General features: G+C 42.2%; 1 protein-coding gene across 5 annotated transcripts in view; it reads left to right on the top strand.

The window, feature by feature from the left end:
* ttbk2a (tau tubulin kinase 2a) overlaps nt 1-24,630 on the top strand; it is a 262,791-nt gene that overhangs the window by 150,222 nt on the left and 87,939 nt on the right. For all 5 annotated transcript variants that reach the window (XM_086003795.1, XM_086003794.1, XM_086003797.1 and 2 more), the window contains 4 exons: nt 3,362-3,427; nt 13,113-13,205; nt 19,755-19,880; nt 23,736-23,893. In XM_086003795.1, the coding sequence (XP_085859921.1) occupies nt 3,362-3,427; nt 13,113-13,205; nt 19,755-19,880; nt 23,736-23,893 (443 nt within the window). The remainder of the gene's footprint in view (nt 1-3,361; nt 3,428-13,112; nt 13,206-19,754; nt 19,881-23,735; nt 23,894-24,630) is intronic.

The raw sequence follows: 24,630 nt of genomic DNA, 5'->3' as shown, positions 1-24,630 counted from the left end.
AATGGCGTCAGAGCCTACACCAAGTCCGACTGCCTTTCATCAGTCCACAGCTTCGACTGCTCCTCCCCCGCTCTGGGCTTAACTATGTTGCAGATCGAGTTTCTTAAAGGTGTGATCCTTCTTAAAGGCATGACGCCTGATTTATAGTCTACGGACCGAAAAGCGGATTGTGTCCTTTCTGTGATCGGTACGCCACAGTGTATATATTTATACTACAGGTAGACTATCCTTTATCCGAAAACCTCGGGACCAGCCGTGTTTCGGTTTTCGGAAAATTTCGGATTTCGGAAGGTATTTTATAAGACTGGGAAATTTGTCGGGGGTGGGTCGGTGTCGGCGGGGGTCGGTGGCGGGGGGTCGGCGGCGGGGGTCGGGGTCGTGCGCCACTCTGGTCATGTCGTGCGCACGACTTGCACTGAACGAAAAAACCTTCGGTTTTTAGAGGGTTTCGGTTTTCGGAAGTTCGGATAAAAGGTAGTCTACCTGTATATATCTAAAATTTATATAAAAACATTGATTTAGTGAATGTCAATGATTGGTGTTCTTTGTAAGTGTTCTGTTTTCTTCTGTTTTTTTTCCTTCTAATTGGTTATTTTCTTTCATTATTCACCAATTGTATTACACAAACTTTTCTCTCCCCAGTAAGAGCCTTCTGCCCAATCACACGGCAACAAAAAGAAACTGTGTTTCAGCTCCACCTTGGCTCCCTCGCGCACCCTTATCCCAACTGCTCCATCGCCGACTCCTTTTACCAGTTACTTTACCTCTATCTTTGCCCCCTTCTCACTTGGGCCTAAGGCTGTGATTCATGCTCCCTGGAGGTCATTGTTGATGCACCTAGCTTAAAAAATGAACCCCCTTCCCCATGGCCCTGCAAGATCCATAACCCCAACTCCTCAGCCTGAGAACATAAATAAAATTATGATGCAGAGGATTGATGAAAAATGGATAAAGTCAAGGAGGTGCAAAGATTCACATTTATAATTTTTAATTCTAATGTTTTAATATGTACTTTGGTGACAGAGGCTGATGTTCAATTACTGCTGTCTCACAGTTTGTTCCAATGACCATGTATGAGCTGAAAACCTACAATGCTAGCTAGGGAGATGGATTTCTTGATATTTTAAAATTTATTTTGGGTCTCGATGCTTTGTTTTCAACTTGCCTTTTATCCCAGCTTGCTTATAATATTTGCTTTCTTTCCACAAACAGACTGGCTGAAATTGGTCAAATTGCCCATTAGTAACAAATTCTGCCCCATTACTGTATGAACAGGAACTGTGTCGAAGTGCTTTGATTAATACCTCTCGACTGGAACCTTTTTTTAATTGACATTGCAAATACAAACCGTCAAGTACGGAAACTAGCTCATTTAGTCTCAACTAGTCACATTTACCAGCCTATTCAAGAGGAAACCAAATTAAAAACAAGTTCACTTTACCTGAGAGAAGGGGGGAAAATATGAAGGATTTGCAATCGCAAGGACAGAAATTAATGTTTTAATGTTAGCTTTCAATATACTCTGCAATTTTTATGATCTCTTTAAATTAAAATATATATTTGTTTCATGCACCAAAATCTAGATCAAAAACGTGCAACAAAACAAATTGCATGTAGTCGAGTCACTGCATTAGAGCCAAATGGGAAAAGCAATGGTATCGACCAGCTCAATTTCCCCATAACACACCAGAGACTTTTGTTCACTAGTGAAGTATTGTAAATGTTTTACTTTTTCACTAAGCTTTGTTTCTCAATACCTCATCAAATCCATGTAATAATTAAGCTGTTGTTAAATTCTGATATAAGAACAAAACATAAATAGGAGTAGGCCATTCGGCCCCTCGAGCCTGCTCCGACATTCAATAAGATCATGGCTGATCTTCGACCTCAACTCCACTTTCCTGCACTATCCCCATATCCCTTGATACCCTTAATATCCAACAATCTATCGATATCTGCCTTGAATATATTCAACGAATGAGCATCCACAGTCCTCGGATAGAGAATTCCAAAGATTCACCGCCCTCTGAAGAATTGTTTTCTCATCTCAGTCCTAAATGGCCGACCCCTTATTCTGAGACTGTGACCCCTGGTTCTAGACTCCCCAGCCAGGGGAAACATCCTCCCTGCATCTATTCTGTCAAGCCCTGTAAGAATTTTGTATGTTTCAATGAGATCACCTCTCATTCTTCTAAACTCTACAGTATATAGAATATGTCCATTTTCACTACACTATTTGTGAATGTGCTGCAAATTGGAATTTCTGCTTAATGTGCTGAAATGTTGCTGTTGGCTGGTGGTGCTGATACAGGTGAGGGATAGGCCAAACTACAAACTATAGGTGACAAATAAATCCTATGTACATGAGCTTTCATTTCTTCTCGATGAACAATTTTGACCTTTTGGTCCTTTTTATATAAGGACCCCTAAAGCAAGCTGTCAAGTTAGACAAACAGTTAAATTTTTAAGTGATATTCTTATTTCATTGCTTATTGATTCAGGCAGATCTGATGAAGGGTTACAGTTTTAGGGGGAGGAGGAAGAACAAATTGCCTTTTCAACATAAACGTTTCAACAAACTTAACAAGAATTCATCCTTATTGGAAAAACTCTGTTGGTCAAATATTGAGTAGAACTTGGTATCTGATTAAATATTTCTTTCTGTAGATTAAAATTGTCAAAGTTTGTCACTTTATTTTCATAAGCTGTTCACTTTAGAACATCATTTAAGTTGTCACTCAACGCTAATGTAAATTGGGAAGTTTACTCTGGCAGAAACTACAATAAGGGATGAGTGCTCACATTCTTTATTTCCAACAGGCCCACAAGTTTTATCTGTTTAAAAATTAAGAACTGTATTGCTTTTGAATGGTATCTTGTCAGTATTACAAAAATAAAATCAATTTTCTGCATATTTAAGGAAATTTGAATTGGATGTTAGATAATATCATTGCAGATAGTCCACCATAGAGAACCTCAGCAAGCTGATTCTAAAAAAAAAAGTAGCTCATGAGGCAGTTAGACTTTGCATTGCACTGGACATCCCTTAAGAGACTTCTGTCTGTATCTGATTTGTAAAACTGTAATTGCAGAAATTGGGCTAGGGTTACTGCTTAAACAACTCACACTGTGGGAAGTAAACCATTTGCTTTTCTTTGCATTCATTCAGAAACACATAATTAATAGTCAAAATATTTGTAGACTGACAATGTAAGCTACTGCTGTAGTTCAATGGTGTATTAGCTCTGCTCCAGAATTTGATGAAACACTGTACTTTTTGTTACTATTGTTTTTCCTCTTGGTAATTTTCATTGAAATTATAAAGAATGATTAATTCTATTTTTCTTTTCATTTTTTTCAGCCTCGAGTGGTAGCAGGGTTCAGAGGCACAGTGCGCTATGCATCAATCAATGCACATAAAAACCGGGTATGTAAGGACGTCTTGCTGAAAGGTTAATGCATGCAGAACATCAACTCGGCAACATCATGATGAAGCACAGATATTTTAGCACTTGCTTCCCCCTCCCCCATGATTATATACGGTAGTAAGACTGCAGCCAGTGGCAGCTTTCTCTATTCAATACCATGTATCCTAATGACTAACCTAAAAGTAGCATTTATCACCTGCTGCAAATGCAAGTAGCAAGGCATGAACATGATTAAAAACATTTACTCTTGCTCCATTTTGAAACCCTTCACCATTATGTGGACCAACAAATCAATGTGAGCTGTCTGTAGATTAGTGCTCAGCTGTAGTCATCCAACCATGGGCAGAATTTCATTTTAACCTATATTAAGAACTGTGTCCAAAAAAAACTAACTGCTCGTCTGGAGAATGATTCAACTGTCTATACAGTGTTTGCTTACTGTATTTTCCCTGAATGTTGCACAGTCTCACTATGTTCTGTTTTGTGGTTCTGTAATATTTGTATCAGGAACTCAGAAATTGAGAATGTTCAATATCTGACCAACTCTCTTCATTTGTTCTTGGGATATGGGCAACACTAGCAAGGCCAGGTTTATTGATCATTCCCAGATGCCCTGAGACAGTGGTGATGGGGTACTTTCTCTTTGAACTGCTGCAGTATGTATGGTGATGGCGCTTCCACAATTGTTAGGTAGGGGATTTGACCCAATGGTGGTGATGAAACCATGGTATCTGTCCAAGTCAGGTTGGCGTGCGACTTGGAGGTGATGGTGATCCCAAGATACTGTTCTTGTCTTTCTTGGCGGCAGAGGTTGCTAGGCTGGGAGGTGCTGTGCAAGTAATCTTGGTAACATCTGCAGTGCATCCTGCAGATAGTACATACTGCAGCTACAATACACCAGAGGTTGAGGGGTTGGGCATTGAGTTCAGTTTCAGAGTGCTATGTTAAAACATTTTTAAGTTAAAGGCACAATTGAATGGAAGTTGCTGTTGCTGATTACATGACTACCTTGCCGTGGATTATGTAGAGATTCTTGAATGTTGTTGGAGCTGCACTCATCCAGGTGAGTGGTGAATATTCCATTGCACTCCTGACTTTATTTGTTCTCGGGATGTGGCCGTCGCTGGCAAAGCCAGCATTTAACATTTGAGTGTCTTGCTAAGCCACTTCAGAGGACAGTTAAGAGTCAACCACGCTGGCATGGGACTGGAGTCATGTTTTGGTCAGGCTGGTTAAGGAAAGCCGCTTTCCTTCCCTAAAGGATATTAGTGAACCAATTTGGTTTGGACACAGTGTTGATCCTTGTAGCTGACAAGGCTTTAAAGGGGTTGAGCCATCAATTGGAGTACTCTGCCTCTGTCCTGCTCTTGTAGCCACGGTCTTGATGTGGCTGGTTCATTTGAACTTCTGGTGAATGGTGACCCCCCCCCAAGATGTAGATGGTGGGGGATGTTTAGCTACAAGATGAGCACGTTTTCCATGAAGTCAGAATTAAATTTTCTCAGAGGGTGCAAGTCATTCCATGCACTTCCTTTATCCAGCAAATAATTGTGTTCAACAAACATTGGCTTCAGATGGGCAGAAAAAGCAACAAAACAGCAATGCTGTAAGAGAATGGGAACTCTTGCACTCAATTGTGTAACCAGTGTCATGTTGGGTGTTACCTAAGCCACAGAGGACAAGATATTTGGAAATCAAATCCCATTGTGCTCAACATACAATTATGTTTGGGTATAGACCATTGAAATCACTTTTTGTACTCTAGTTTTTCATGTGCTTACTGTATTCAAGCATACAGATGTGGGCTATTCTCCTACTCTCTCCTGCACCATTAAAAAAAACCTTATTGCTCTCAAACCAAGATGTTTTAATAATTAATTTCAGTTCTACTCTCAAATTCTATCCAGTTGATTCATGGTAGATAATTTGATATTTTAATATCCAAGAGTTTTGGAAGCAACTGATGAAGGAAGGTTTTCCTGTTTCTGGCTACTTGTGGTGTCAATAATTATTTATTAATGTGTAAAATGTAGTGTGCCAAGAGTCTGGAAGCCAGGAATTTAAATGAGCTCTTTAACAAGTTATTGTCCCATTTGATTGCCAGGAATGCTTGTCCATAATTTTTAACTTTAATTCTGCTAAGGAGATTTTTTAAGATGTGACTCAATCTCACGGAGAGATGGGAATACTGGTTGTGAAGATTTGGGAAGTATTAAAGCTGCGTCATGTTTATTATAATGCAGATTGAAATACAACTGATGCCATAATAAAATTAACAATTAAGATAACTCCGTGGTATGCTGTTTAAGTATAGACTATTGCACTCCTGACTGGGACCTATGCAAGAGCTGTTTATCCTAGTAATTTGAAGGATAAATTCTGTAATCAGCCTTTGAACAGCTTTTGTTTACTTGCTGCTTTCCCCACTACCCAGTGCTAGATATTCTTGATATGCCTTCATGTGCTTTATATTTTTGTCTTAAAATACTCCTGTGCAGCGCCTTGAGACATTTTACCACATTAAAGACGTTATATAAATAAAAGTTGTTGTTGTTGTTGTTGTTGAAGAAGAGCTATGTATTGCCATTCATAATATAGAAAAATAGGAGCAGGAGTAGGCCATTCGGCCCTTCGAGCCTGCTCCACCATTCAATATGATCATGGCTGATCCTCTATCTCAATACCATATTCCCGCTCTCCCCATACCCCTAAATGCCTTTTGTGTCTAGAAATCTATCTATCTATCTACTTAAATATATTCAGTGACTTGGCCTCCATAGCCTTCTGTGGTAGAGAATTCCACAGGCTCACCACCCTCTGAGTGAAGAAATTTCTCCTCATCTCGGTCCTAAATATCCTACCTCATATCCTGAGACTGTGGCCCCTCGTTCTAGACCCCCCAGCCAGGGGAAACGTCCTCCCTGCATCCAGACTGTCTAGCTCCATCAGAATTTTATATGTTTCGATGAGATCCCCTCTCATTCTTCTAAACTCTAGTGAATACAGGCCTAGTCGACCCAATCTCTCCTCATACGACAGTCCTGCCATCCCAGGAATCAGTCTGGTGAACCTTCGCTGCACTTCCTCTATGGCAGATATATCCTTTCTTGGGTAAGGAGACCACACACTACTCCAGGTGTGGTCTCACCAAGGCCCTGTAACTGTAGTAACCTTACTCCTGTATTTTTTATGCATGTTCACAAAACCCCAAATGTAGCTTCATGGTCTTATGAAATCAAATCGATTTTTTTTTTCTGGTTTCTCATAGTCTCAGCATACAAGGCAGTGTTTAAACTGATTATTGCAATAGGTATAAAAAAGGCTTCTATAGGAATTTTGTAACTTCATGAAAAATGTAACATGGTTTAAGTAATAAAGGTTCTTTAAAGAATGCAGTTGACAAACACATTTTGCCCATTATACTGATTGAATTTTACATTAATTGGGATTAGAAATTTACAGGACATTTACATAAATTATTTCACCGTATACAATATTAAATAGTACAGCACAGAAGGAGGCCATTCGGCCCATCGAGCCTGCATTGGCTCTTTTGAAGAGCAATCCAGTTAGTCCCACGCCCCTGCTCTTTTCCCAAATCCGTGCAATTTTTTCTCCTTCAGCTATTTATCCAATTCTCTTTTGAAGGCTACGATTGAATCTGTATCCACCACCCTAATGGGCAGTGCATTCCAAATCCTAACCACTCATTGCGTAAAATAGTTCTAGTTCTTTTGCCAATCACCTTAAATCTGTGACCTCTGGTTATCGTCCTTTCAGCCATTGGAAACAGTTTCTCTTTATTTACTCTATCTAAACCCTTCATGATTTTAAACACTTCTACTAAATCTCCTCATCGCCTTCTCTGCTCTAAGGAGAACAACCCCAACTTCTCCAGTCTATCCACGTAACTGCCATCCCTCATCCCTGGACCATTCTAGTAAATTTCTTCTGTACCCTCTCCAAAGCCTTCACGTCCTTCCTGAAGTGTGGTGCCCAGAACTGGACACAGTACTCCAGCGGGGGCTGAACGAGTGTTTTATAGAGGTTTAGCATAACTTCCTGGCTTTTGTACTCTCTATATGCCTCTATTTATAAATGGTGTGGAGATGCCGGAGTTGGACTGGGGTGGACAAATGTAAGAAATCACACAACACCAGGTTATAGTCCAACAGCTTTATTTGAAATCACAAGCTTTTGGAGCGCTGCTCCTTCTTCAGGTGAAGTGGAGAAATGCATAAAGACACAGCTTATATAGTCAGAGAATCATGTCAGATGTATCAGTTTCTGCTCGACGATTTTGCGTTGTCGTGTGTCTCGAAGGCCACCTTGGAGAATGCTTACCCGAAGATCGGAGGCTGAATGTCCTTGACTGCTGAAGTGTTCCCCGACTGGGAGGGAACACTCCTGCCTGGTGATTGTTGCGCGGTGTCCGTTCATCCGTTGTCGCAGTGTCTGCATGGTCTCGCCGATGTACCATGCTCCGGGGCATCCTTTCCTGCAACGTATGAGGTAGACAACGTTGGCCGAGTCACATGAGTATGTACCATGTACCTGGTGGGTGGTGTCCTCACGTGTGATGATGGTATCTGTGTTGATGATCTGGCATGTCTTGCAGAGGTTGCTGTGGCAGGGTTGTGTGGTGTCGTGGTCGCTGTTCTCCTGGAAGCTGGGTAATTTGCTGCGAACGATGGTCTGTTTGAGGTTAGGCGGCTGTTTGAAAGCGAGTAGTGGAGGCGTGGGGATGGCCTTAGCGAGGTGTTCGTCGTCATCGATGACCTGTTGAAGGCTGCGAAGAACATGGCGTAGTTTCTCCGCTCCGGGGAAGTACTGGACGACGAAGGGTACTCTGTTGGTTGTGTCCCGTGTTTGTCTTCTGAGGAGGTCTATGCGATTTTTCGCTGTGGCCCGTCAGAACTGTCGATCGACGAGTCGAGCATCATATCCCGTTCTTACAAGGGCGTCTTTCAGTGTCTGTAGGTGTCCATCGCGTTCCTCCTCGTCTGAGCAGATCCTGTGTATTCGCAGGGCTTGTCCATAGGGGATGGCTTCTTTAACGTGGTTAGGGTGGAAGCTGGAGAAGTGAAGCATCGTGAGGTTGTCCGTGGGCTTGCGGTAGAGTGAAGTGCTGAGGTGTCCGTCTTTGATGGAGATTCGTGTGTCCAGGAATGAGACTGATTCTGAGGAGTAGTCCATGGTGAGTTTGATGGTGGGATGGAACTTGTTGATGTTATCGTGTAGTCTTTTCAGTGATTCTTCGCTGTGGGTCCATAGGAAGAAAATGTCGTCGATGTATCTGGTGTATAGCGTTGGTTGGAGATCCTGTGCAGCGAAGAAGTCTTGCTCGAACTTGTGCATGAAGATGTTTGCGTATTGGGGTGCGAATTTGGTCCCCATGGCTGCTCCGTGTGTTTGGGTAAAGAACTGGTTGTCGAAGGTGAAGACATTGTGGTCAAGGATGAAGCGGATGAGTTGTAGGATGGCGTCTGGAGATTGGCTGTTGTTGGTGTTGAGTACTGAGGCTGTCGCAGCGATGCCGTCATCGTGGGGGATACCTGTGTAGAGTGCCAAGACGTCCATCGTGGCGAGGAGTGTTCCTGGTTCAACTGGTCCGTGGGTGCTGAGCTTCTGTAAGAAGTCTGTAGTGTCGCGACAGAAGCTGGGGGTTCCCTGTACGATGGGTTTCAGGATGCCCTCGACATATCCAGAGAGGTTCTCACACAGGGTTCCGTTGCCTGATGCGATAGGACGTCCAGGTGTGTTGGCTTTGTGTATCTTTGGGAGGCAGTAGAAGTCACCCACGCGGGGAGTACGTGGGATGAGAGCATGTAGGATGCTTTGAAGGTCTGGATCGAAGGTTTTGATCAGTCTGTTGAGTTGGCGGGTGTGTTCTTTGGTCGGATCTGCGGGTAACTGTCTGTAGTGTTCCTGGTTGTCCAGTTGTCGGTATACTTCTTTGCAATAGTCCGTTCTGTTCTGTATGATGATGGCACCTCCTTTGTCTGCTGGTTTGATGACGATGTTGCGGTTGGTCTTGAGAGCGTGGATGGCGTTGCGTTGTGCTCGGGTGACATTCTGGACTGTCTTGTGAGTGCGGCTGATGAATCTGGCGTTGATGCATCTCCTGACAGCTTGAGCATACATGTCAAGCTTAGGGCAGCGACCCTCCGGAGGGGTCCAATTTGACTCTTTCTTCTTCGGTCGCTGCACTGCGGATCCCTCTGTCTGCTGTTCCGGATCATTGATTGTCTCATTGGGTTCGCTGCTGACATCTTGGGATTTGTGGAAGAATTCCCGGAGCCTCATTCTCCTGATGAATTCCTCTGTGTCTGCCGCGAGACCGATGGGGTCCATTTTGGTGGTGGGGCAGAAATTGAGACCTCGGCTGAGAACTTCAATTTCGTCTGGTTGAAGGGTGTGGTCGGACAGGTTGACGATGGATTTCCCTGTGGTTTCAACCGTGGTACCGGGGGAGGCTTGGTTGCTGCTGCTGGTGATGCCAAGTTTCTCAAGCTTCCTGTTCTTGGTGTGCATGTAGGTAGCGTAGTTCCGTTGCCTTGTTTGTTTGGCGGTGTCTCGTAGCTGGTCTGCTGCGTCCTGAGCACAGGCTGAGAACATGGACTCCATCTCGGTTTCGAGGTTGCGGCGTCTGCCGTAGAGCTGGTGTACGAGATGGTTGAGGAGTGTGCGAGAGGTACGACGGCAGAGTCTCTCAGCGTAGTCTGTGCTGTAGGTCGACTTGAGTGGGTTAGTGATCTGTAGTCCTTTCGGGATCTTGTCTGCTTTCTTGCATCTCTGTAGAAACTTGATGTCTGTGTCGATATGCGCGATCTTCTTGGAGATCCTCTCCACTTTGAGCCGGCAGTTTGTGGTGTCGATAGTAGCCATGGTGTGGAGATGCCGGAGTTGGACTGGGGTGGACAAATGTAAGAAATCACACAACACCAGGTTATAGTCCAACATCATCCAGACTCGAGTCGACATTGGCTTGTTCTCTCTACACAGATGCGGCCGGACCTGCTGTGATTTCCAGCCAAAAAAAATGTTTTTTGTCTTTTTTTTGTTTTTCATACAGACCCCAGCATCTGCAATATTTGACCCCTTGTGACCCCACCTCATTGTTCTTTGATGTAATGTTTCCCTGACTGACCTGTTTGGACACCATTCACACCTTTGACTGCTGTGATTATCTCTCTGCCGAGGTGCGATAAATGGCAGTTGGAAAGGTTACCTGTAAACATCTGACATGATTCTCTGACTATATAAGCTGTGTCTTTATGCATTTCTCCACTTCACCTGAAGAAGGAGCAGCGCTCCGAAAGCTTGTGATTTCAAATAAAGCTGTTGGACTATAACCTGGTGTTGTGTGATTTCTTACATCTATTTATAAAGCCCAGGATCCCATAGGCTTTATTAACTGCTTTGTTAACCTGTCCTGCAACCTTCTAAGATTTGTGCACAAACACCCCCAGGTGCCTCAGTTTTTGCACTCCCTTTAAAATTGTACCATTTAGCATGTGTATATATAAACAAAGTATTTATTAGCTGTAATGGGTTTTTTCCCCAAAATATATTGACCCAGTTTTTTTGTGTGTCTAAAATCAGACTAGGATCAGGCATTTAAAAATAAAACCTATACCCATCATGCAGGTGCCTGTCCTTGTATGTGAAGAATAGGAACAGGCACCACACGTGAGGTGGGCCCACTCTCTCTCGCTCATATATGCAAAGGCTGTTTTCTGATTTTTCTGTTCTTGCACTTCCTCTCTTGAAGGTGGTTTCTCTGGATGTAGACAGGTGCTTGCAGGTCTGCAGAACTGTTCCAATGTACCTGTATAATCATGTAGTCAAGGCAGTGACTGATAACAGGCTATACAATGCTAAGAAAGCATCGCAGCAAATATGTTACAAGTATACTAACCGCAGGAGTTGTTGGATCAAGAGTGGGACTCCTGGGTGATGATTCTTCACCCCCCCACCCCCCGCAGGCCATTGTAGTGCCCTGACCCTGGCTGAGCGCAGGGATCAAACTTCTGACCTTCCTGGTTGGTGCAGCTTGCTACCATGTATTTATGCATTTACTCAGTGAGCCTTTGGTGAGTCCTAAAACCTACTTGGGTATAAAGTTTTGATTTTGCTCAATGATCTGGATTTATGGAGCAAGATTAGTTTTGCACCATTGTTGGCTCTCATGACATCTTCAGCTTTTGTTAAAAAGGAAAATAACACTTCTAAATTTTCAAAATGTTGACCTATCACTTGTGAAGGCACAAAAACTACTATATAGAAACATAGAAAAATAGGAGCAGGAGTAGGCCATTCGGCCCTTCGAGCCTGCTCTGCCATTCAATATGATCATGGCTAATTCTCTATCTCAATACCATATTCCCGCTCTCTCCCCATACCCCTTGATGCCTTTTGTGTCTAGCAATCTATCTATCTCATTCTTAAATATATTCAGTGACTTGGCCTCCACAGCCTTCTGTGGTAGAGAATTCCACAGGTTCGCCACCCTCTGAGTGAAGAAATTTCTCCTCATCTCAGTCCTGAATGTCCTACCCTGTATCCTGAGACACTGACCCCTCGTTCTAGACCCCCCAGCCAGGGGAAACATCCAGTCTGTCTAGCCCTGTCTATGCCAATCAATTTTAATAAACTTTCAGACTACAGCCTCAGTGGCATTAATAACACACTATTTATCTGACCCGAGGGGAAATTCATGTGTGCTTATGGATTGCCTGACTATTATCATCCATCTGGTGTTGCACTTACAATAACTTTGACCACTGAACGAAAAGGCTTGAAGACCATTATTCGAATAAGGTTCTGTTGTACCCCAAGTCAGGTAAGGTGGTTGAAATGGTGAAGTAACCAAAGGAAAAATAGCATGTGATTGCCAGTTATCGATGCTAGGAGCTCTATCCGAGAACTAACTTTATCACTGCACTATCACCGTAACACCTTTTCATAAAGGCAAATAAATAGAATGAGAAATTAAAAATGAAAGGAATAGTGTTTGGAGATTTTAATTAAATTATTTAACTGTCAGTATTGTATATTAATCTATTGCTTTAAAAGTTTTCATTTTTAATCCAATTTAAAGAAATTATTGTAGTGCACCCTTAATGAAGCTCGTCCCACTGGCCCATCTATTCCATTGTGCGGTGCCAGATGCAATTATACATCTATCCCAGTGCAACATGCTTCCATGGAAACTGAGTCAGGGCCTTAGGGGGAGGGTGCTGTGGGGAGACTAAAATGTGCCGCTGCAGCTCTCTAAACTGACGGGCCTGGCCAACATTTCCTTTTTATGTTTAACGTTTGTTAGTGGAAGAATCGGCATATTGTTGATCCTGCCAATAACCAATGTGACAGCAGCACACTACTCCTTCAAAGGACAGAATCACAGGACGAACACCATTTTAAAATTTGTTTTATTAAGCTAAGGCAGTCCTTATGACAGAATGGCCGCTTTAACAGAATGGTTGCTTTAACAACACGGACGCACTACAGGTCTCAGTATGATGATGATATTCAGTGAATTTTTAAGAGTGAATGAAGTAACTTTGTTAGTAGATTTCAGAGTCCGTTACATAACAAAATCCCATGACAGTTTGCTCTATCTATCCAGCTTTCTGATGGTATTTGAATTCCTCGTGCTTACAGATCTTTTTTTTTAAACAGGAAATGGGCCGACACGATGACCTCTGGTCCTTATTTTACATGTTGGTGGAGTTTGTCATTGGGCAGCTACCATGGAGGAAGATAAAGGACAAGGTATTTCTTCAAACAATAAATTGAAGCACAAAGGCAGAACGCAGTGTAGTACTGAAAGATTATAATGACTTCCATTCAGTTAATTACCTACACAACGATTGGAGTGGAAGCAAAAGCACAAAATGCTACGTCAGCAGATGTTGGGGCTTACTGAGAACATTTAAGATGATGACCACATGGGGCCCTTTGCAGTTAGTCTAATATCTTTACTGCGGGGCTTGTATGTCTGCACAATGCCGTTCATCATTAGAAGCCATCTTTATTAATAAGGTGCGATTAAACATTCATGAGACTGAGGTTGAAGTTATGAGTCCAGTAGAAATAGCAAACTTGCACCTGCTGGTATTTATGTGTACAATCAGTTCTTCTGTAATTCTGAGGACTCGGATGAAATATAAACTGTGGCCAGTTATAGCATCCATTGTGCTACCCAGCTGAATCAGCTAACTGAGCACAGACTGGGGGCTAAGCCTTGCCCTTCCTGGTCTGTATAGCTTAGCCATCCACTGTGTAAACTTGTTGAACCACCTGGAAAGGAATGGGTTTTACTTCTCTTAACTTCGCCCAACAGGTTTTGCCTTTGTTCTTAGATCAGTGTAAAATATATTGCCTGTATGAATGAGATTTCACAAGTGCGGATAAGCTTGTATTTAAATAAACATCTTGCAACATCAAGGGCATTATTAAGGGAACCTCCACCGCACCCTTCACCCACAAAAACTTGTATTGTCCTACAGAAACCTGTTTATATGTTGTGGTCACAGCTAGCTACATTGTGTATAGCTTACTGGGGTCCAGTGCCCGTTAAGCTTCCTTCTTTTCTGTGTTTGAATTAAATGTGTTATCTGGTGTTTTAGCTACCCTGCTTTCAAAATCCCATCAAGGGGAAAGGTGTAGACCAATCATTAGGGAGAAGTCATGTGAATACAGCAAGGACAACAAATGAGCTAAAATGCTAGGAGCATAAGAAATAAAATGGGTGAGTTAGAAGTGGTGGTAAATAAGGAGCTGTTAGATATGGGAGTTGAGAAAACCTGACTAAAGGACGACTGAGTGGGAAACAAATGTGTGCCTCAGGAAGGATTGAGAAGAATAGGGTGGGGTGGGGTGGGATAACACTTTTTAAGCAGGGAGGCTTTATATGTTGAGCAGAAGGAACTGGAAATTGGCACAATCTCTTTGGTTGGATCTGAAAGCTGGACAAGGGAAAAAGTTAGTGGTAGGAATATGTTATAGCTACCACAAACTGAAAGGGAGGTGAATGCTTTGGGAAATCGGTATAAAACGTTTTCAAAAAAATAATTCATGAGGAAGCCTCAGTTATAATCAAAGGGCATCTTCAACCTGACATGGACTGGACTGGAACGTAGAGTGGGGACAATCTACGGGCAAAAGAGTTTACTGAAGTACTTCAAGCTTCTTTTCTTAAACTGCAGGTGAAGGAAGCACAAGAGGGAAGGCCGTACATTTCAAAATTGATTAATTTGAATTATCTGTGTAATTTTAAGCACAGAATTTCCATAAAAAGGGACTTTGAATTATCAGGAGTAGATTGCATTGGATTTGGTCATAACTAATAAACCGAGAGTAATAAGCAAAGTTTAAGTACGGTAACATTTGTGGTCTAGTGACCATTAAGCCTTAATTTTAAGGTTAAAATGAAAACGGAACAGATAATAAAAGCTATTAAGAAATTGGATTTCAGGATAGCAGACTTGGAGGGGATGGAATATTGTATGAAAAATAAAATGGGAAGAACTACATAAAGGGAAGAATATGGAAGAAAAATGGGAGTTTTAAGGAGATATGTTTTATGTTGCAGGGGCAATTTATCGAGGACCAATCGTGTAAAATTAACATGGAAAGCATTAGATAAAAGGGGCATATAAAATTCAGAAATGCCTGGGAAAGAACAGGATTGGGAGAACTGTAGGAAGGTCAACAAACTGATGCAAAGCAGAAACATGAGAGGGATATAGAAAATGTAAAGGGCAATAGCCATTCTTTTTAAAGAAGTCAGGAGCAAGAGAAGGCTGCAGAGAGATGTTGGACCATTTACCAGTGGCAGTGGTAAAGTACTGTCAGAGGATAAGGAAGTAACAGATTCACTAGATCATTATTTTGTGATTTGTTTTTATCATTGAAATGAAGGAAAGAGTAGACATAAGAGTATAAGGCAGAAAGCCTACTAGAAATCCTTAGAATCAGAAAGGAAGGCATAACATAAGGTTTAGGAAGTTGAATGTAAACAAGGCTCCTGGCTGAGACAATTTCCATCCAAGGCTGCTGATGGAGTTGGCTGAAGAAATTGCAAACCCTTCACCAATAGCGTTCAAAGCTCATTGGAATTGGTAAGATCCCAATGGATTGGACAATAGCAAATGTGTGATCGCCACCTTTTTTAAGGGGTAAGGATGGAACCTCAAATAACAGATCTTGTAGCCTTACCTTAATTGTGTTTAAGACTTTGAGGGATAACGTAAGGAATCATCTGAAAGGACAGGATCTGACGAGAAATAGGTTAAGAAGCAGCAGACTATATCTGGCCAGTTCACTGGATTTCTTCAAGGAAGTTACAGATTTGGGTATTATCTGCCTGGATTTCAGGAAGGCATTTGACATTGTTCCACACAACAGACTAATTCACAAGGCATATGTGCCAATGAGGTAGATGTCAATACAATAGATTAACTCATGCCTGGTTAAAAGGTATACAGCAAAGAATGATGTTGCGCAGAAAGTTGTTAAGAGTGGCAATCCACTCGTAGTGGAGTCCCGCAAGGGCTGGTCTTTGGGCTGCTGCAGTTTATAATTTTTATAAATGTGTCGGAGGATAGAATCTTGCCCATGGCAGATGGTATCAAATTGAGTGCATTGACCAATGTATAAAGGGTGTGACTCAAGTCTAAGGAGGCGATGTTAAAGTTGTGTCCAGTCATGATGAGGCCAAATCTGGAATACTGTGTTCAGTTTTGGTTCTGATGACTGGAAAGATGTAGAATTATTGAAGGGAGTCAAAACGAGGACTTTGTGAGGCTGATCCCTGCACTTAGAGGGATGAGTTATGAGGAAGGATTGCCTATTCCGGGACTTTATTAACCTGAAGAAGACTACAGTGCAGGAGGTTCTGTAAAGCTTCTATCAATATGGAAAATTTGGACCCATGAAAGTTCTATCAAATGAAATTCAATATAGCGAAGTGAGGTGATTCATTTTGGTAGGTGGAATAAGGAGGCCCTTTACTCCTTGGAAGTTAAACTAAATGGGGTAGAACAGCAAAGCAATCTGGGAATACAGATACATAAATCGCTAAAAGTAGCAACGGAATTTGATGAGGCACAGAATTAAAGAGTGCAGCCAAGTACTGGGATTCATTCCTAGAAGAATAGAATACAAAATCAGGCGATATTGTGATCAATGATAGACAGGAAACGACTCTCTAGTCCATTCAGCCTTTCCCACACAATTGTGATGTCTTGTGCATCAATGAATACACTCCCCACCCCACCCAAAACCATGTGACCTCCTGGGAGAGGCAAAAAACAGATTTTAAAAACCCAGGCCAATCTGGAAAATTACTCTTCAACCCCCTTAAATGATAGAAACTAGTCCAGGAGATCACTCTGGCCATGATCATGCTGAGCAGTACCTACTTTTTGTACAAGGTGCTCTCTGGCCCAGCCAGAAACTGGTCCAGCTCTCGCTTGAAGGAATTCAATGAATCGGCGTCTATCGCACGAGCCGGCAGTCTGCTCAGGAGGTCCACTATTCTGTGGTGAAAGAACCACATACTGACATCATGCTTTATACAACTTAAAATTGTGACCTCTGGTCCTCCCTAACTATTTAATTGGAACAAACCGCCCACTCGAACACAATCTATTCGCTTCATTTTATAAAGCTTGATCAACCCCATAGATCCCCACTAAAGTGTAGGGTCCCAGCTCTTTTAGCCTATATCTTGATAAATAAGATGCTTTAAAGTGGGAATTAGTCTTGTGGCCCTCCTCTATACCCTTTCCAAAGCCTCAGTATCACCCACCATGTGAGACATCCAACACTGGACACCATATTCCAACTGAGGGCTGACCAAGGTATTGTACAAGGACAAAATAGTGTGCTTTGTCTTATAGTCAATTGTCCTATAAATGCACCCCAACACTATTTGGCCTTGCAATCGCTTCATGACATTGTTCATGAACCTTTAAAGATCTATGCACTAGAACACCCAGATCTCGCGCTCTCTCCATTGGCTTTAATGCTTTTTCCTGAAGGGTACATGCACGTTCAGCATTCACCCTGCCCACATGCATAACACTACACTTTTCCCAGTTAAACATCCTTTGCTAGTCACGAGCCCAATCCCCCAACGAATCAAGATCTGCCTGAAGCGATTGAGCATCGCCAATAGTCCTGACACTCACACAAATAGGTGCACAATTGCAGATCGTGCAATGTTAAATTTCTGTAGTACCTTGGTTGGACAGTACTGTGTGCAGATCTGATCTCCATACAACAAACGGAAATTGAAGCACTGGAGAAAGTGTATAAAAGATTTACAAAGGTGTTACCAGAATTGAGAAGATGCAGGAAAAATTGAGCAGGCTTGGGGCTTTTTTCTCTGGGGAAATAGAAGACTAAGAGGAGGCCTGATAGAGGTCTTAAAAATTATGAAACTGTTCAATGGAGTGATGTGGAAAACTGTTTCCACTTTTGGGTGAGTCCAGAACAAGGATGAATACTATTAAGATAGCCACTAACAGATGAAATATAGAATTTAGGAGGAATTTCTTTACACGGAGTGATAAGAATGTGGCACATGGAGTGGTTGAAGCCCATATCATTGACAAACTTAAGATGAAGCTTGAAGGGAATAGTGTGTTCGTATGAGGGCCTTGGATTCCACAGGATGTTGCGGCTTGAATTTATGGGTGAGAAGCTATGAACCCAAGAACCTAAAAGAGATAACTGGTTAAAAATACTCCTATAGACCAAAGGTGCACTTTATGTATTTTCTGTTTTACAGAAGCTCAAAATCTCTCTCAGAAGTTAAAGGAGAATTTTGCCATTAGTTTTGTTGAGTCTGCGTGTCCCAGTTATGTTTAGGATCAATCACTGGACACAGACAACAAGAATAACTTTTAACAGGTCTTTACTATTCGGAGGTCAGGGCTGAACTGCCCAGCAAATCCTTGCACAACACTTATATACCGGTGTGGTCACCACCGGTATTACAGTATTACAGTATACAGCAGCCAAGAGAAAGTAGTACATCTCTTAAGGTAGTTCTCTTAAGGTGGAACAGGTTACATACACCACAAGTTTGCCTTGGATTCCCTCGTGGTACTATGTTAATAAGAAAAGTAAGGAATTTGTTATCCACCGAGCTATAAAGGTGGTGCCACTGGGTCAGGCAAAAAGGGGATATAGTGCCTGCAATTTTGTCATCTCCAAAATATTTACGGGCTGCTTCAATCTTCAATTGGAGGGAATGGAGAAAAGGCCTCCCTGAGGAGGGGAAGCAGCAGAGAGACACAGCACCTCTGGAAAAATGTTGTTCTAACTATTGAGTATTTTTATTGTTTAATGTAATGAAGGGTTTGGTTAATTCCCCACCCCCCAAAGTAGTATTTCAAGGTAATTGCTACCTCCTGAAAGATGGTAAAACTAATCAGAATTTATCCTGATAAAGCATTGGTGGAACCATGTAGCGGCACTGGCTATGGCCACTGTACTTAACGAGGGCAGTAAAGAGATTCCAGTAGACCATTGATCTACAAAGAGGGGAATGAAACCATAGCTAGTCTCAATAGAAAAAGAAAAGCAATTGTGAATTAGAAGCTAAACCTTTTAAACAAGGAAAAGAATTGATAATTTGTATAGAAAACAAGAAAGACTTGCATTTAACTAGCGCCATTCACGGCCTCAGGACATCCCAAAGCGCTTTACGGTCAATTAAGTACTTTTTGAAGTGTTGTAATGTAGGAAACCTGGCACCCAATTTGCACACAGCAAGGGCCCACAAGCAGCAATGTGATTACGATCAGATAATCTTTTTTAAGTGGTGTTAGCCGAGTGGTAAATATTGGCCAGGACATCGGGAAGAAATCCCCTGCTCTTCAAAAAACATAATGGGATCTTTTACGCCCCCCAAGAGAGCAGACGGGGCCTCGGTTAAATGTATCATGCGAAAGACGGCACCTCCGACAGTGCAGCACTACCTCTGTACTGCACTGGAGTGTCGGCCTAGAGACCTCGAGTCTCTGGAGTGGGGCTTGAACCACAAACATTTGAATGAGAGGCATGAGTGCTACCCACTGAGCCACGGTTCACACCTTTTATGAAAAGAAACTGAATAAAAGAGCCAGGAGCAAAGAGCTCAAGCTATATCTAAGGATTTTTTTTTTGTTTGTTGCTTAGTCTTGAGTTATGAAGTAAGCTGTCACCTGTAATTAATTGAAGTAGTGGACAGACTATGACCTCAATGTTGCTAATTGGATGTATATGGATTAAACTTGTGTCCCTGTCTTTTCTGTTCTGTGTTTACAGGAACAAGTGGGCTTAATAAAGGAAAAATGTGATCACCGCCTTATGTTGAAGCACCTCCCCCAAGAGTTTGCTTTATTTCTGGAACATGTTCTCTGTTTAGATTATTTCACAAAACCAGATTACCAGGTAAATTACTATACAATGGCGTGCGTATGAGAATCTTACACAGACCCATAATAGTTCTAGGTGTAGAGTGGGTTTTGCAAAGTCTCTGCCTCTCTTCAGCTAGTTGCTAGAAGATAGTGTAAGAGTGGCACAGCTTCTGTCAGCCTCCAGTATTTATTTTCTTCATGTGGTAAAGGTCCTTGCCACCTCCTGAGCCCAGCTGAAATTAGGAACTCGCCATGAGGGAACTTCTTGTGTGTACCGTGCAATGAAATTGTAAACCCATTCATAAAGAATACCATTAAAATTTTGCTACCCATAAAACAGTGGAAATTTACCCCCCACCATGAATAATTGGAGACATGATGCTCTATATCGGCAATTTTGGGTGAAATGTGTTTGTACACTTGCAGGCTGCACCACTGAACTGTTGCAGCTTTTTGTTTAATCATTATTCTTTGTCATTCAGTCATTCCTCACACACTTGGAACTTACCCAATCTTGGATCTGGGGAATTGCGTGTTTTATCCTGACCTCATCAGGACTGCCCTCTCATGTGACCACCTGTCCTGTATAAACATTCGGGACCTGCACAATAACTTTTACTCATGTGGGACAGACTAGATGGACGAGCTGGTCTTTTCCTGTTCAACGCTTTTGTATATTTGTATCTAGTTTTAAGAGTTTTGTAAGTTTTCAGTGTCCCTTTTATTCAACTTCCAAAGCCAAGCCCTGCTGTTTTTAACAAGTATTAGTAGAGATAAGTACAGTTTATCTGTCTTTTCTTCTGATTCATTGCGTGCAGGCCCTATAGGGGCTGGCTTGTTGCTATAATTCCAAGACTCCGAGGTCACTGGTTCCTTGGCCAGAAATGGGGCAGTAGCAACCTGAAAATCTGGGGGTGGGGGGAGGGGGGGGGGTTGCCAACAAGCTGCCCTGTTCCTGCTCCCAATTTGGCCAGCACCATCTTGAAAGGGGACAACCACTGGGCAGCTGGAGTGCCCGCTTGTTTTGAACGGTTAGGCCCTTTCAGTCTGAAAATTGTGTCTTATGACTTGGACCCTGATTGCCATTTTTAAAGATAACTGGGTGAAGCAATCCGCCCTCTTTTTCCCCCCCCCCCCACCACACCCCCAAAAAGCAGACTTACCTTGCTGCTGGCCGGGTTGGCCTCGGCAGGGGGTGGGGGCTGCATTGGACCAGCACAGAGCCGGCGTGCTACCGTGGGGCACCCATTTGACGTCCGCAGCCTGTCGGAGGCACGGTAACGAGACCCATCCCTCAAGATAGATTAGACCTCCCGCCGGCACCAACTGATGGGCAGGTGGCGCACTCCACTGGTCGGCTGCTCAATGGTTAAAATCTACCCTCTCATCCTAATCAAACTTGCCTGTCTTGAACACAGAATCCATTGTTCTCAGTCTCTGTTGGAGTGCTGTGTCATCAGCAGGACTGGTCTATAAAATGAGAAACTCCTGTAATTCTCAGGATATCCAGTGGGGGGTTTTGTTGCACAAAAAGATATCTCCAGAATATAGCTTCTCTCTTTTAGTTTAAAAAAAAAACAACATTTGGGATATGGACATCGTGGGCATAGCTGGTATTTATTGCCCATCCCTAGTTGCCCTTAGAAGATCGTGGTGGGCCTTCCCCTTGAACCTGTTCCAGTCGTTGTGGTGAGGGTGCTACCATTATGTAGGGTATTCTGATCTATTAACCCAGTGATAAGGAAGGAGCAGCATCAGGATTTTCTGTGACTTGGAGGTGACTATTCCTACAACGTTGCTGCTCTTGTCCTTCTCAGTGGTAGAGGTTGCAGCGAAGAGCTCAGTACTCTGACTCTGAGCAGGCACCCAGTTTCCAGAATTAAGACGCAAGAGTTGGGGTCCTCAGATGCACCGCTTTGATCTCTATTGCGATTGCTGTTTAAAATGTTGATTAAAAAAAAAATAGTATCCTGGGTGAAATCTTTGTTTTATTGTTCAGACCAAAGTCCAGTTAAAAAAGTGTACTATATAAGCTGCTTCTTCACGCTCTTAACAATCTGGTTGCAGGGGATGTACCCCAGTGTTCTTTTGGCCAACAGGTGATCAGACTAAGGAGAATACATTGCACAGAGGCTAATAATATTAGCAATTAAATCATAGTTAAGAAAAAAGAGGCGGATTGGTCGTTCTCTACTCAAATACATTACATGGAGCACTCTTATTAGGACTTTCAGGTAGGGAGATATATGGCTGCCCCTGTTGATTATCAAACAGTGCAAGAAATGTGATGGTCCATTTTCTGTTGGAGATGACATGAGTACTGCTCAAACTGTCTGCCCCAATTCACAATCCACCAAATCTCGCTTAGTCAGACTCTGCACTCTAGAATTAACAAAAAGGTGGACCTCAAAGTTCTAAGAAACCAAAGTCCAGCCACAATGTGTTGGGTCGTTCTGGTAAGTACTAGCCTTCCCCATTTCTCTTGAGTTTAGGTTTTGCAGGCATTAAGCAGAGTAGATCACAAGGGCTTATTGGATTGTCTGATCTCAGGAAGAGAAAGTGGGATTCCCAGTTCAAGGCCTAATGCTCCGCATTATGTTCTCTCTAACTAATCCACCTGTAAATTGCCCCATGCCTTATCTGTTCAGATTAGCAATACATCCACATACACACAAACAGTATTTTCAGCAATGTTTTGCCAACTGGAGATTGGAACCAGCCAGGGCTTCCCCCCTCCTGTACTCTGGTATGGCTCTTGTGTGTCTAAGATGCCTGATTGATGATGAAAATAAGATTGCCTACCTTTTGTAGTATATGCGTCATTCTCTTAATGATAGCATCCCTCACACCGTCAGGCTCTGCCGGAGTCATTATTTTTGTTTGATCATTTAAGAAGTATTTTTGAGTTCATACAAAAGAATTGAGCTATTGCACAGGTGCTGGGTCTCTGTGCAGGCCAGTGAAGTAAGGGACAATCCCAATGACTATGGGACAAAAAAAAGTGTGTTTCCCCAGAGCCGAGCAAGGTTTGGGCAAGCTCCTGCAGTTTGTGTGGGATGCTATTCTTCAATGAATGATAACACCCTACAAGGTAACAGCTTACTTTTTATTTACAATAATTACGATTTCATTGTGAAAATATACCCTTGTTACAAACGATGACATTTAAAAACAAATGTATGCTGCTACATGAAAGCAGCAGGGAAGATGTGCTTCACAAATTAAATTGAATTGTGTTTTATTTCAACTCATCAAATAAAATACAACAATGTGTGAAATGTTGAATGCGATACAGTACTGCAGAAGGATCCAAACATAAGACTCAACAAACAGCTTTTACTGTTTCTTCCCAGTTATCAGTCGTGTTGGACCTCTGTTGTTTTCCTATTTTAGTTAGCGGTTTGGTAAGTTTACAGATCTATCAATTTTTAGTATTTGAAAATATGGCTGAATTCAAAACCATGCAAGTATAGTCTTCACAAGAAATAGAAACTCTATTTCCTGTTGGCTAGTTTTTGACTACTACTTAATTAACATAAGTGATTCGCCAGTAATCCTTCAGAGTGGCCATGATTTTACAATGGCATAGTCTGTTGGTCATTGATTCTATAATGTGTGTCTTGCAAAGTCTATCACACGAGTTCCACATTTATTGTAAAAACAAATCTTGTGATTTCAAGGCAACATTCTCATCTTGAGGACTCCAAAAACCATTCAAAATCACTTGAGCTTTGCTGTAAGGGGTTCTGAATTTCCTGTTGAGATCCTTGCCTTGTAATCACAGCCAGCTACGCATTATGTTCTCTCTAACCATCTCAGAGCAGCATAGCTGACCCGTTATTGTACTGTTTAGTTCATTCTGATCTGCCTTTATTTCTCTCTTCTGCAGTTGTTGATGTCTGTGTTTGACAGCAGCATTAAAGCACATGGGGTCGTTGACAGTGACCCTTTCGACTGGGAGAAAACTGGGACGGATGGATCTCTCACCGTGATAACCACCTCTACCACTCCTCAGTTACATACGCGGCAGACACCTGCTGCTCTTGGGTGAGTAGAGAGCCCTTAGAAGATTGTTAGAAGACTGGTTGAGAATTTGAATCCATAGAAATATTTCACACCAGAAATAATAACACTGTTCACAACTATGCAGTGTTCCATAATTCGGGCAATGCTCGTATCAAGGAGCACAGTCCTACAGAACTGGACAATTCACCATTGTGTGTTAATTCCAGTTATACTCGTGTATGAAAAACCCATGGGATGCAAGTGCAGAATGAGTCTGATATTTGGAGTGGCGGGGGGAGGGAGATTGATGTAATTCTGCCACTGATCTAATTTATCGTCAGTAGATGGTTGTAGGATTTGGGCTGTCTCCCAACACCTTTAATGTATTCGCTGAAGGCAGGCAGTTTCACAAGCAGACCAAGTCTTCTATAAACTGGAACCTGTGCCTTTGTGTACTGTGAATGGGATAGCATGTGACGAGATTAATATCCTTTTTTATTGCGGGATATCACACCAGAGACCATTTGGGATGCTTACCACTTACTCCTGTTTACTGTGAAAGTTGGTAAATAATCTTTCGCAGGCAACCTGTGCAGTTGAAATTAATAGATTTGCACAGAAGTAAAATACAGCGAAATACTGATAGTATAAATATTCAGAAAAGAAGAAAGATAAAATCAGTCCACAGAATTTTGGAATGTCCCCATATTTCTAAGCCCAATAATCAGCAAGACTTTTTGAGGCAATATTCTTTCTTCAACTTCCCAATACGTGGATGA

Source organism: Somniosus microcephalus, chromosome 12 (genome assembly GCF_052327205.1).
Source record: "Somniosus microcephalus isolate GS21.2 chromosome 12, FLI_Smic_1.0, whole genome shotgun sequence".
Lineage (NCBI taxonomy): Eukaryota > Metazoa > Chordata > Chondrichthyes > Squaliformes > Somniosidae > Somniosus > Somniosus microcephalus.
Note: the sequence above shows the minus strand (reverse complement) of the source record. Positions and strands in the feature narration are given on the sequence as shown.